Genomic DNA, 13248 nt, shown 5'->3' with positions numbered 1-13248 from the left:
CTCAGTAAGATATTACAGCTTGTTGCTGAGATTTTATGACCTATATTGAGTAAAACATGCTTGAAACTAGAATATCAACTGATGCAAAGCTGTGACATTAACACTCACAAGTATAAAACTACTTTTTTAAAGTAATAATTTCTTATCTCAAGCATGAAAAAAAAAATCATGATGCCGAGCGCATATCATTATGTCAAGATAATGGCACTAGCATTTATTTAATTTAAGAATATTTTTCAACATATTGAGCAAAAAGTTCTCTTTTTTTTATACCAAGAAAAGTGCACGTGTTATTAGTGAGAATATACTTATTTTAAGGTATTTTTGGGTTCATTGAGGTTAGCTAATTTTACTTGTTTTGGAAAGTCTTGACAAGCCAAATGTTCTTGTTCTATTGCAGATAATTGTGCTTAGTTCAAAGAAAATACCCCTAATGTTTGTATTTTTTTTCTTGTTTTTAACACTAACTTTTTGCAGTGTAGCGAATGAGACGCTTTACAGGATTCACTGTGACATTCACTGCGCCAACTGCCTTTAACCCGGATTTTTGCTTGCAACCTAAAGCAGCTCATATCCCAACAATTTTTGAGCTGGGGCACTCAAAAGCTGAGTTACCACTGTATTATAATAGCTTCAACGTTTTCCTTTTAGGAATTATGATTGTTTTATTACATGTATTCTACTTTGTTGTTCATGTATTTCACCGGGAAGCCAAGTATTCCCAAGCAAAGACTTTAACAATAAAATAAAATTACCCAGCTCTGGCTTTGCCTTGGCATTATTGCTAGCCATTACTTCTACTAACCAAAGGCTGGGCTGAACTGTTTGTTTACTGAATGCCCACGTGATGCGAGACTGTCCCATGCCTTTTTAACAAATCAAATTTTCCGAAACAAAACAATAATATTACTAATACATTTACCGTTACTCCCCAACTTTTTTAATTGGTTAAATCAGTTAATTAAAATAGTGCGGTTAATTACACATTCTGTACACACGTTCATAGTCGCAGCTTTTAACATCTAAATCAATTAGCTTGCGCTAGCTTACCATGTTTCCAACACAATTAGTCCACAACCTTCTGTGTTTCAGAAACTTGTTTCCAAGCCATCTTTTGTTGTTGATGGGGCCTCAAGGTTTGACTTTGGTCAAGGCGAACTTGGTAAGAAAATGACTCCTACATTGCTCATACAGTAAGCTGTTTTTTCAGCTCGCTTGTGATTTTAACTGCATCACAAAATCACTTGTAGTTGCCTGCAAAGGTAAAATACTAAGTTTTACCTTTGCAGGTAAAATACCTAGTTTTACCTTGGCAGTCATTAAAATGTGTTCTCTTTTAGGAAACTGCTGGTTTCTTTCATCAATGGGTGCACTGACATTCCAGAAGGTCATCTTTGAGAGAGTTGTTCCTCTTGATCAAAACTTTGGTCAGGACTACTGTGGACTGTTCCACTTTAAGGTAAAGCCACATCATAATTTCAGTTATATGACTTAATTTCCAATTAATGTTTTTACAAAGGCTCTGTTCATCCCATCCATCCATTTTCTAGCGCTTGTCCCTTTTAATTGAATGTAAAAAAAAAAGTTGGAAACAGAGAAATGACACACTATCATGTACAAACTTAAAATACCACAATGAACTAACGGGGAGTAAATAATCATTCAATCTCCTCATGTTGTAAGTTTAACCCCTATATCAAGGGTGTCAAACTCTGGCCTGCGGGCCAAATTTGGCCCACCGTGTAATTTCACTTGGCCCGTGAGGTGATACCAAATTAACACTAGAGCTGGCCCGCCGATTATAAACAGCGGCGGTGCCGGGGTACACCGCTAATTCTCATACTTGCCAAACCTCCCGGGAGACTCACAAATTTCAGTGCCCCTCCCGAGAATTGTAAAGTCCCTTTTTCGTCCAGTCCAACGAGCGCTTACCCAGTTACATAATATGTGCGGCTTTGGCACACACACAGAAGTGAATGCAACGCATACTTGATCTTCAGCGATACAGGTGACACTGAGGGTGCCAGTATAAAAACTTTTAACATCGTTAGAAATATACACCACACTGTGAACCCACACCAAACAAGAATGACAAACACATTTCGGGAGAACATCCGCACAGTAACACAACATAAACACAACAGAACAAATACCCAGGAACCTTTGCAGCACTAACTCTTCCGGGACGCTACAAGGTGTGTGTATGTGTGTGGAAGGGGGAGGGGGGCGGGCTTTGGAGGTAGCGGGGGTGTATATTGTAGCGTCCCAGAAGAGTTAGTGCTGCAAAGGGTTCTGGGTATTTGTTCTGTTGTGTTTATGTTGTGTTACTGTGCGGATGTTCTCCCAAAATGTGTTTGTCATTCTTGTTTCGTGTGGATTCACGGTGTGGTGTATATTTGTAACAATGTTAAAGTTGCTTATACGGCCACTCTCAGTGTAAACTGTATCGCTGTTGATGAAATATGCTTTGCATTTACATGTGTGTGCGTACAGGAGCCGCTCATATTTTGTGACAATGCACCCCCGGCGTAGAATGCACCCTCTGACGGGAGTGTTATATCAACTAAAGTCCACACTTAAAGTTTCTATGTGCAAGATTGAATCTATTTAAAAAAGTTATTTAATAAGAAGCCAAAAGTGCAAAAAGAAAAAAAATAGGTACACCTGCAGACTGCAGCACGGATTTCATATTTCATTCATTCACAACTCCTCCTACACGAACATTATTCTTTTTGCACTTTTGGCTTCTTATTAAATAACTTTTTTAAATAGATTCAATCTTGCACGTGGAAACTTTAAGTGTGGGCTTTTAGTTGATATAACACTCCCGTCAGGGGGTGCATTATCCGGCAAAACTTGGGCAAGTTGTTAGAAGGGATGAAAAGCGGACGTGACGTCAGCTCGTAGAGGACGTTAAAAGCAGTGCCTGTAAGGCACGCCCCCAAGACTGTGGAATACGAGAAATAATGTCTGATGAACACCTTCGTTCGATAATGAGGGATGCCTCAGCTCAAAGGTTGATCCCCGACATTAATGAACTAGCATCCAAGAAAAGATGGCAGGTATCTGGCTTGGGCACATCAGATTAGATCAGTGTGTTGCAAACAGAGCAGTTTAAAGTCCTGAATGGTTAGTTTATTCATTATTTTATTTTCAAATTTATTAGCCTGTGGAAAAAGTTAATGTTGACATTTACCTCAGAAGGCTGAAAATAGAAAAGAGGCATTCAATGTTTATTTAAATTGTATTTGATATGCCATTGATATTTTTTAAATATTATTATTATTATTTGATATTCGATTTTGCATGTCACTATAAAGTTATATAAGCTTTGCTTGTTCAATATTTAATGCAAAATGTGTTTGGGTCCCTATCAATAAGGTTAATTTGTTCAACCTTGGCCCGTGGCTTTGTTCAGTTTTAAATTTTGGCCCACTCTGTATTTGAGTTTGACACCCCTGCCTTATATGAACAGTCCTGAAAAACATTATAATATTACATACATACATATACATACACATATATATATATATATATATATATATATATATATATATATATATATATATATATATATATATATATATATATATATATATATATATATATCTCTGCCTGGCGTCTTCCATTTCCAGAACAACACCATATGAACTGGAAATTACTCAGTGGATTAAACTTCACCATGTTGTTAATTTCCGTTTTGACAAGAGAAACTGCTGCTTCCAGTCCATTTACATGGCACAAATAAAGAGGTGACTTTTGTTGTAATGTCTCCTGAGATGTACGCACCCCTGGTGACCAACTACTGTCCATAAAACGCCTGACCTTGCCAGCAAGGTTTATCCATCTAGTGTTACTACATATTTTGCTTGAGGATTGTAATTTCATTTTGAAGCAGTAAAATACAAATTATGTTTTACCTTTACGTAATGTTTAAATATTATTTATTCTATATATTTTTCATCACTTTTTTTGTTCACACCTTAACATAAACTCACTAACAATTGTGGAATAAATTTATAAAACTTTCCAAACAAGCAGAGAAAAAAATACTATTTCCCTGAATACATCAAAACCCTCTTCAACATGGAAAATATTGTTTTTGTGAGAACACATTTTTGCTATCGCTCAGTAAGGAAAGGAATTACTTTGCCCCATTTCTGGGTGGAACTTGTGCGAGAAGAAGGTGCAGTCTACCGAAAAGCGGAAAGCGCCATTCTACATAGTAACTGACGCTGTGGTCAAAGTTGGAATTGCCACAAAACACATTTTAAAATATTCAACACTCTTCTGCCGTCTGGCATCTAAATTGGACAGTGCAAACCCCACTCCCAATCTGTCACGTTTCATGTGTCAGGTAAACCGTGACGAATGGGGCCACATGAATCCTCTTCCTACTGTTGGTGTATCAAATGTTGCTGTGTGTATACAGTATGTCAAAACACTTCCCAGGTTGATTTTGGATGTCATCATTGCTCCTTACCTCCTTCCAGTTCTGGAGATTTGGCAGATGGGTCGATGTTGTCATTGATGACAAACTCCCAACAATCAATAACAGACTCATTTTTGTACGCTCCAAAGACCCAACAGAATTCTGGCCTGCTTTGCTGGAAAAAGCTTACGCTAAGTATGGAAATATATTTTTTACTGTTCTTCCATAGATGTATGTTTTCAAAATGATATTTGTCTTGGTTTTGTAAGTCTTTGCAAGTAATGTCAATCCTCTTGTGTCAGAGTGTGTGGATCTTATTCAGACATGAATGCTGGCACTCCTAATGAGGCATTAGTGGACTTTACGGGCGGTGTCCACATTTGTATCCAGCTGTCAGAACCTTCCTCAAACTTTTGGGAGATTATGTTGAGAGCCGGACAATTCACATCACTGATGGCATGTGGCACTCCTCAGGGGGTAAGCACAATTGAGTATATTTCAATAGTTTGTGTTAAAGATTCTAAATAAAGCACTGGAATTCTGCTGAAAAAGGCACATTTCAAAGCATCTTAGAACTAAAATACCTTTTAGTTATCTTGAACAAAAATATAAACGCAACACTTTTGCTTTTGCTTACATTTTTCATTAGTTCAACTCAAAGATGTACAACTTTTACTAAAGACACAAAAGACCTATTCCTCTCAAATATTGTTCACAAATCTATGTTAGTGAGCATTTATTCTTTGCCAAGATAATCCATCCCATCTCACAGGTGTGGCATATCAAGATGCTGATTAAACAGTATGATTACATGATTATGACAGGTGTGCCTTAGACTGTCCATGATAAAAGGCCATTCTGAAATGTGCACTTTTTGCTTTATTGGGCATCTGGGGGGCTCAGAAAAGCAGTCAGTATCTGGTGTGACCACCATGTGCCTTATGCAGTGCAACACATCTCCTTCGCATAGAGTTGATCAGGTTGTTGGTTGTAGTCAGTTGAGTCATCGACTCAACAAACTTACCAGGATGTTTTAAAAATAATAAAAGTTTTGGAGACATTCTGTGGGCCAAATTGTGGACGTTTCCCCGCAAGCCGTAGTTTAGATGTTGGCAATGAGGGACCTCCTTGTACCTCATTGATACAAGGAGGTTAGACTGCAGCAGTGTTCACCAATGCAGCTGCTTTGGCCCTCTGCTTTTCTCTATTTTAACTAACACTAGTTTTAAAATGTGCAACTAAAACCATCTATGCCAACGATTCTAATACATACCATCTATGCCAAATATAACATAATATAATATAAAATACCTTCCAGTATTTTATATTTTATATACAGTACTGGAAAGTAAACAGCACTGTGTATCCAGTTGGGTTGACATTGGTCTTGTTTAAAACAATTGTAAAACAAAATACATAATTAATGTATTTCTATGGAGCATGAACATGTTCTGTTAACCAAAAATAATCAATTGAATCTGTCTTACCGTATTAACACGATTGTGTTAAAGATGGATATGCTGTTCGTATCATTAGAAGATGTGCTTATTTCATTACAGATTATTCAATAATACAAGTTACACACAAGTTGAATTTGTTTAGTGACAAAGCTCTATACCTAAAATACTTGTATCTTAAATTAATGTTCCCTACTGACATAAATGTAATCGCATTGCTGGGCCCCCAAATAACACCAGTATCTTAACATGTAACAGACAAATTTAATTATAGGTAATGAAAACATTTCAACAGAATGTCTACAAACAACTACAGTGCATTATTTTCCAAAAGGCTTTTAACATTTTAGTGAAGGTACTGCTAATCTTGTTCCCACTGTGAGCATCCAAATAATTTGCCGGATGCCACTTGGCTTTTCTGTCACCCTGTGTTATGATCTTACTGACTATATGTTTTGACTTGTAGGAGACATCTGCCAACACCGTTTTGCCAAATGGAATTGTCCAAGGCCACGCCTACACCGTCACAGGTGTTAGACAGGTAAACTAGTTTGACCTCTTTGATTATAAACATTAAACTTTTTTAAAGAATATTACATTTTTAGACTGGTCTGTTTAGGCTGAAATTGTTATGTTTAAGGTTAAAATCTTGTCAGAATTTAAGTAGCAAAATATTGTTGCCAACTAACATTTGGTGTTCTTGTGTTAATGGAACAGGTGATGAGTCATGGGCAAGTAGTAAAGCTGGTGCGTTTGTTGAACCCCTGGGGCAAAGGAGAGTGGAAAGGAGACTGGTGTGATAGGTAAGATCAATACCTATAAGGCAAATAAATCACTTTCTTTCACAATCTCCCTTTGAGATTAACCTATGACATTGTCAGGAATGTAGCTTTCTGTTACTTTCTTCATAGACCAAGTGCCAAAGTCCTTGGAAAATTAATTTAGAATGCTCTAGCAAATAAATTGTTACATTTTCACAATACAAAGTCATTGAATGATGGCAAGGCGCGCAAATTGTAAACTATGAACTCTGATAGAGGCTTTCATAATGTATTGTTTAAATGGCTCTTTGAATTAGGGCTGGGCAATATATCAAATAAACTCGATATATTGTGGGTTTGTTTCTGTGCAATGTAGAAAATGACTATTTTGTGAGTATTCGAGTACCGGTATACGTTCTCACAGAGTTGCTTTTAGCTGTGGGCATTACACTACAGGCTCTTCTCACTCTTTCTTGTCTCTCCTTCTCACAGAGAGATAAAACAAGCGCACCTTGTTACATATGTCACATACTGTCATGCGTGCAACGTCATACGCGCAGAGAGGTAGCGCCATGGGTAACGTTAGCAGTGGCAGGTGGTGCAAGCAGAGCGGTGGGAGTGGTAATACGAGAGAGAGAAGGTGCGAATCTAGTAACAAATGGAGGAAGAAATAATTCCCAAGAAAAACAGCACTGGGTCCATTGTCTGGCGGTGGTTTGGCTTCAAGTGGGAAGATGTTAAACAGACAACCATAACATGTAAAGTATGCGGCAAAAGTGTTGCTACAAAAAGTAGCAGCACCACTAATTTGTAGCATCATTTGAAAAGTCACCCGCTAGAGAATAAGGAGTGCTTGAAACTTTGCACGTCAACATCTCCGGCCGGTGCCACACCCAACAAAATGCCGAAGCAACCAGCACTGACCCAATTGAGCCTGGCGTCTTCCATTTCCAGATAAACACCGTATGAAAAAAATTGTCAAAAACACAAGGAGATAACGTCCGCAGTAACCTACCACATAGCGAAGGACATACACAATTTGATTTCTTATTAAGCAGCTAATTTGTATTTTACAGTTTTTGAAATATCTTGTGTGACATCATGCACAAAAGTGCAAGTTATTTGTTTTAAAATATTGTAGTGGCGTTCTGTACAAAAATTGCACTTTAACATACTTGCCAACCTTGAGACCTCCAATTTCGGGAGGTGGGGGGTGGGTGCGGGGGGCGTGGTTGGGGCGGGGGCGTGGTTGGGGGCGTGGTTAAGAAGGGAGGAGTATATTTACAGCTAGAATTCACCAAGTCAAGTATTTCATATATATATATATATATATATATATATATATATATCCCCGCGACCCCGAAGGGAATAAGCGGTAGTAAATGGATGGATGGATATATATATATATATATATATATATATATATATATATATATATATATATATATATATATATATATATATAAGAAATAATTGACTTTCAGTGAATTATAGCTATATATATATATATATATATATATATATATATATATATATATATATATATATATATATATATATATATATATATATATATATATATATATGTATATATATATATATATATATATATATATATATATATATATATATATATATATATAAAAGAAATACTTGAATTTCAGTCTTCATTTATTTACACATATACACACACATAACACTCATCTACTACTCATTGTTGAGTTAAGGGTTGAATTGTCCATCCTTGTTCTATTCTCTGTCACTATCTTTCTAACCATGCTGAACACCCTCTCTGATTATGCATTGATGTGTGGCACGCACAAAAGTGCTTTCATCAAATGCACTAGATGGCAGTATTGTCCTGTTTAAGAGTGTCACAACATTGCTGTTTACGGCAGACGGACTGCTTTACTGTAGACGTTCTTTATATTGTGGGAAAGCGGACTCAGGTCCGCATGGAGCTGGAGGCCACCCCTCCAGTTCCGCCTGAATTTCGGGAGATTTTCGGGAGAAAATTTGTCCCGGGAGGTTTTCGGGAGAGGCGCTGAATTTTGGGAGTCTCCCGGAAAATCCGGGAGGGTTGGCAAGTATGCTTTAATTTAGTGTTGTTTTGATGTATCATCTTAGTTACATCATGCACAAAAGTGCACTAATAGCTTGTTTTAAAATGTCTCTGACAATCTTGCACTTTCTGTTTTGAAATTACATGAATGTTGTGCCACTGCTTAATAATTGTTGAATAAATACAGTTTTGGTAAATTGACTTAGTTGTGATTTCCCTCTCTGGATGAAAGTTTAAAATTAACATACATTAATATGGTATGAACAAGAATGTTTTAATGTAGACACATAGTTAAGTTAAAGTTAAAGTACCAATGATTGTCACACACACACTAGGTGTGGCGAAATTATTCTCTGCATTTGACCCATCACCCTGGGAGGTGAGAGAGCAGTGGGCAGCAGCGGTGGCCACGCCCAGAAATCATTTTTGGTGATTCAACCCCGTTTTCCAACCTTGATGCTGAGTGCCAAGCAGGGAGATAATGGGTCCCATTTTAGTCTTTGGTATGACTCGGCCGGGGTTTGAACTCACAACTAGGGATGTCCGATAATGGCTTTTTGCCGATATCCGATATTCCGATATTGTCCAACTCTTTAATTACCGATACCGATATCAACCGATATATGCAGTCATTATATACACATTATTATGCCTAATTTGGACAACCAGGTATGGTGAAGATAAGGTACTTTAAATAAAAATAAAATAAGATTAAAAAAATTAAAAACATTTTCTTTAATAAAAAAGAAAGTAAAACAATATAAAAACAGTTACATAGAAAATAGTAATTAATGAAAATTAGTCAAATTAACTGTTAAAGGTTAGTACTATTAGTGGACCAGCAGCACGCACAATCATGTGTGCTTACGGACTGTATCCCTTGCAGACTGTATTGATATATATTGATATATAATGTAGGAACCAGAATTTTAATAACAGAAGGGAACAACCCTTTTGTGTGAATGAGTGTGAATGGGGGAGGGAGTTTTTTTGGGTTGGTGCACTAATTGTAAGTGTATCTTGTGTTTTTTATGTTGATTTAATAAAAAAAAAAAAAATAATAATAAAATTTAAAAAACGATACCGATAATTTCCGATATTACATTTTAACGCATTTATCGGCCGATAATATCGGCAGGCCAATATTATCGGACATCTCTATTCACAACCTACTGATCTCAGGGCGCACACTCTAACCACTAGGCCACTAATCATCATACTGGTGTGATTATATGCATCAAGTGTTAATTCAAGGCTAAGGCAAAATATCGAGATATATATCGTGTATCGTGAAATGGTCTAAAAATTTCGAGATATTAATAAAAGGCCATATCGCCCAGCCCTACTTTGAATGCAATAAAAAAAACTCCAAGAGACAACGTGAAAATACATTTAACAGGGAAACAACGAAACTCACCCAAAACCTAAGACGAAGAACTATAACGAAGCATGTAGCACTTGGCCAAATTGGACAAGGAAAAACCAATGTGTTGTTTTATTTAATGTTAATAAGAATACAAGATTATGCAAAGATGGACGTTCAATGATTTTATAGACAAAATATATAATTGTCGTCGCAATAGTGAGTGGGGGTGATGCAAAAAATGTTCTTCTACCTAGGAGAGTGTGACAGAAAAAAATTGAGACGCACTGACTTAAGAGTACCTTAATTTACAAGTAATTTGATATATAAACTGGCTCTCAGCGTTTTGTATTGCTTTAAGTTGAAAGCATACCTTAAATTATGAGCATTTTTACCGAGGGTTGAAGTACAATTTGTAACAGGGTGTTTGAGCAATACAGAGTTGATGTATTGTTACTGTTATTGTTCCTGCTTTGTTTAAAGTTAAAGTACTTAAAGTTAAAGTACCAATGATTGTCACACACACACTAGGTGTGGCGAAATTATTCTCTGCATTTGACCCATCACCCTTGATCACCCCCTGGGAGGTGAGGGGAGCAGTGGGCAGCAGCGGTGGCTGCGCCCGGGAATCATTTTGGTGATTTAACCCCCAATTCCAACCCTTGATGCTGAGTGCCAAGCAGGGAGGTAATGGGTCCCATTTTTATAGTCTTTGGTATGACTCGGCCGGGATTTGAACTCCCAACCTACCGATCTCAGGACGGACACTCTAACCACTAGGCCACTGAGTAGGTTAAGCAAGAGACGACCATAAGTTTTGATTTGACAGTCTACTTGCGTGTTTGAGCGCTCCTCATAGATCGACACTCCAACCATCAAAACTAAGAATGTTAGTGTAAAGGAGAGGGAGCAGAAGACCTCAACTGAGAAACAAAAAATTATTAAAAACGTGTCCAACCTGTTAGCAGCCTACCCGGTGAGTCAGCCTCGCCGTGGCATCATCATCATACAATCTGCAGCCAGCCTCCGTGGCAAGCTGCCACAAATGTCCAAATAACAAATCTGTACCCATAAAATTATTGAGAAGCTGCAAATTCTATTTGCCGTGTTTCAATTTGTTGACTGAACCAACTGAACGGTGGATAAGTAAATTTGGTACACAAACATACAAAATATCACACTTGTTGTCAACCGACATCTTTGGTCCATCACTCAATTACGTCTGTGTGCAATATAATTCGCAATACGACCGTGTTGCAAGATGTCACAAGAAAAATACTTAACTAGTTCTATCCAATACCAAAAATCAGGAGCACTCTCGAAGAGAAAGAGACTAAGTCAGAACCAGAAAATGCCAAGCAGGCCCAGCGCTATAACACAAGTCCAGAAAATGAAAAATCGAATAAAGCTTATAGATTAATGTTTCATTGAGTAAATTCCAAACCAAAATTCCAACCCATAAGAAGCACATACATTCGTTCAGGGCTGTGCACAATTCAGGCGGTACTGTAAAATTGCAGGGCATCCATAATTGTGTGTTGCAATTGTTTAGTTACGTAATTAAAAAAATAAGTGAGAAAGGGTGTGGTGTGTCCTCATTCTTTTGCCATTGACTCACAGGACTGCTCTGTGACTAGCTCCACAAAGGAGGGTATTAAAAGGTTATTTAGGGATCAGGCATTTTTGCACCCTTCCATCTGAGGCAGTGTGCTTGTTTCAGTTATTGAATAAATAATCCAAAACTTTTGTTGAAGATAAAGACGTTGAAAACACATGTTCTTATTATTTTGCATTACTAGGTCACCTGCGTGGGAAACTGTGAGCTCACAAGATCGAGATCTGTGCCTTTCTGTTTTTGAAAATGGAGAGTTTTGGTAAGCATATTTATATCGGTTTCTAAATTTGCACACTGTTTATTTTTTACTTTCAATTCAAAATGTTATTATAAAATGAATATTATTATTTCATTTTAAAGAAAAATAGCATAATGGTGTATCTAAATGTTTACATTCTAAAGACTAGTTTTACCTCATCTCAATAGTCCATTGTATCAAAGCACTATGTGTTGATTCCAACAGGATGAGCCTGAAAGATTTTTGTAGATTCTTTGATGATCTTGACATCTGCTGTCTATGTCCCGACTTCCTTGATGAAGAATCATCTTGCCATTGGAAGACGTCCTTCTACGAGGGCAGATGGCTTGCGGGGAAAACAGCTGGAGGATGCATGAATTTTCCTGGTACATTAGAGATATAAAATATCTGCCTAGTCACAATTTGGTTAGGTCCAGACACCAAAGCGTTATTGAGTCAGTCAAGTACAAAGTGTGTACAAAAATGCACATGTAATTATGAACAAAAATCAGAACTAAAAAGACCTGATTGAGGTGCTACAACAAACAAAAATTGACGGTACTAAAGACAATGCAAAATAAATACAAGAAGCTAACTCAAGTAAGGGATGCATGGCCGACACAAAAGCACATACCATAACGAAACCAAAGTTTGGCAAGGAAACGCTGTGGCAAAAAGTTAGACATATGAATGCAAACAGGAGCAATGATCGAACAATTGGCCTTTAGGTTTTTATTTTATGTGAGGTTATATTCACAATTTAAATGCTGCACCAGGCATAGCACTATACTGGGACAGGTCAGAAAGCTGTTTAGAGAGGGACAGCTTTGTGACAGCCAATCGCCTCCACATGTCCATCTTTGCTAGACCATTTTTGCGATACCTGAGTCCATCTTTCTGTGGCCAATCACACAACCAAGTCCATCTTTCCAAACGCCTATCAAATGTCCACCTCCATCGTTTGGCTGCCCAGTGAGAGCGCTAATACAAACATTTTGGGCCCTCCCTTTTAGATCGATCATTTGTAAATTAAGCAGTTTGCACTTGCCGTTGCGGCAATGAGGCTGTACTTTGTAGCCTATAGGCGTAATATCAATTTCATTATTAATAATGAAGTTATAAGTTAGTATGTTGTGATCCGAAACGATATTGCAAATTCATAGTTGTACATTTTCAGTACAATACATATGGATAAAGACACTTGTCGCATTTTGGATGTATTGTCTGGTAATTAGCAGGGGCATAAGCGCTGTCCGTTGTTGTATCTGTCAGCTTTGCACGTGAATTTGTTTTTCCACTGTTGCTTGTGTTAGGCGCAAC

The 13248-nt window shown here is 37.4% G+C and overlaps 1 protein-coding gene across 1 annotated transcript in view; it reads left to right on the top strand.

Annotated features, from left to right (window-relative positions):
- Positions 1-13248, top strand: part of LOC133572240 (calpain-1 catalytic subunit) — a 73794-nt gene that overhangs the window by 22004 nt on the left and 38542 nt on the right. Inside the window, exons 4-11 of the mRNA XM_061925067.2 lie at positions 1093-1162; positions 1341-1459; positions 4494-4627; positions 4735-4909; positions 6356-6430; positions 6607-6692; positions 11875-11949; positions 12154-12314. Of these exons, the coding sequence (XP_061781051.1) occupies positions 1093-1162; positions 1341-1459; positions 4494-4627; positions 4735-4909; positions 6356-6430; positions 6607-6692; positions 11875-11949; positions 12154-12314 (895 nt within the window). The remainder of the gene's footprint in view (positions 1-1092; positions 1163-1340; positions 1460-4493; positions 4628-4734; positions 4910-6355; positions 6431-6606; positions 6693-11874; positions 11950-12153; positions 12315-13248) is intronic.

The sequence above is a fragment of the Nerophis lumbriciformis genome, linkage group LG29 (genome assembly GCF_033978685.3).
Source record: "Nerophis lumbriciformis linkage group LG29, RoL_Nlum_v2.1, whole genome shotgun sequence".
NCBI lineage: Eukaryota > Metazoa > Chordata > Actinopteri > Syngnathiformes > Syngnathidae > Nerophis > Nerophis lumbriciformis.
This window is presented reverse-complemented; position numbering and strand designations above follow the sequence as displayed.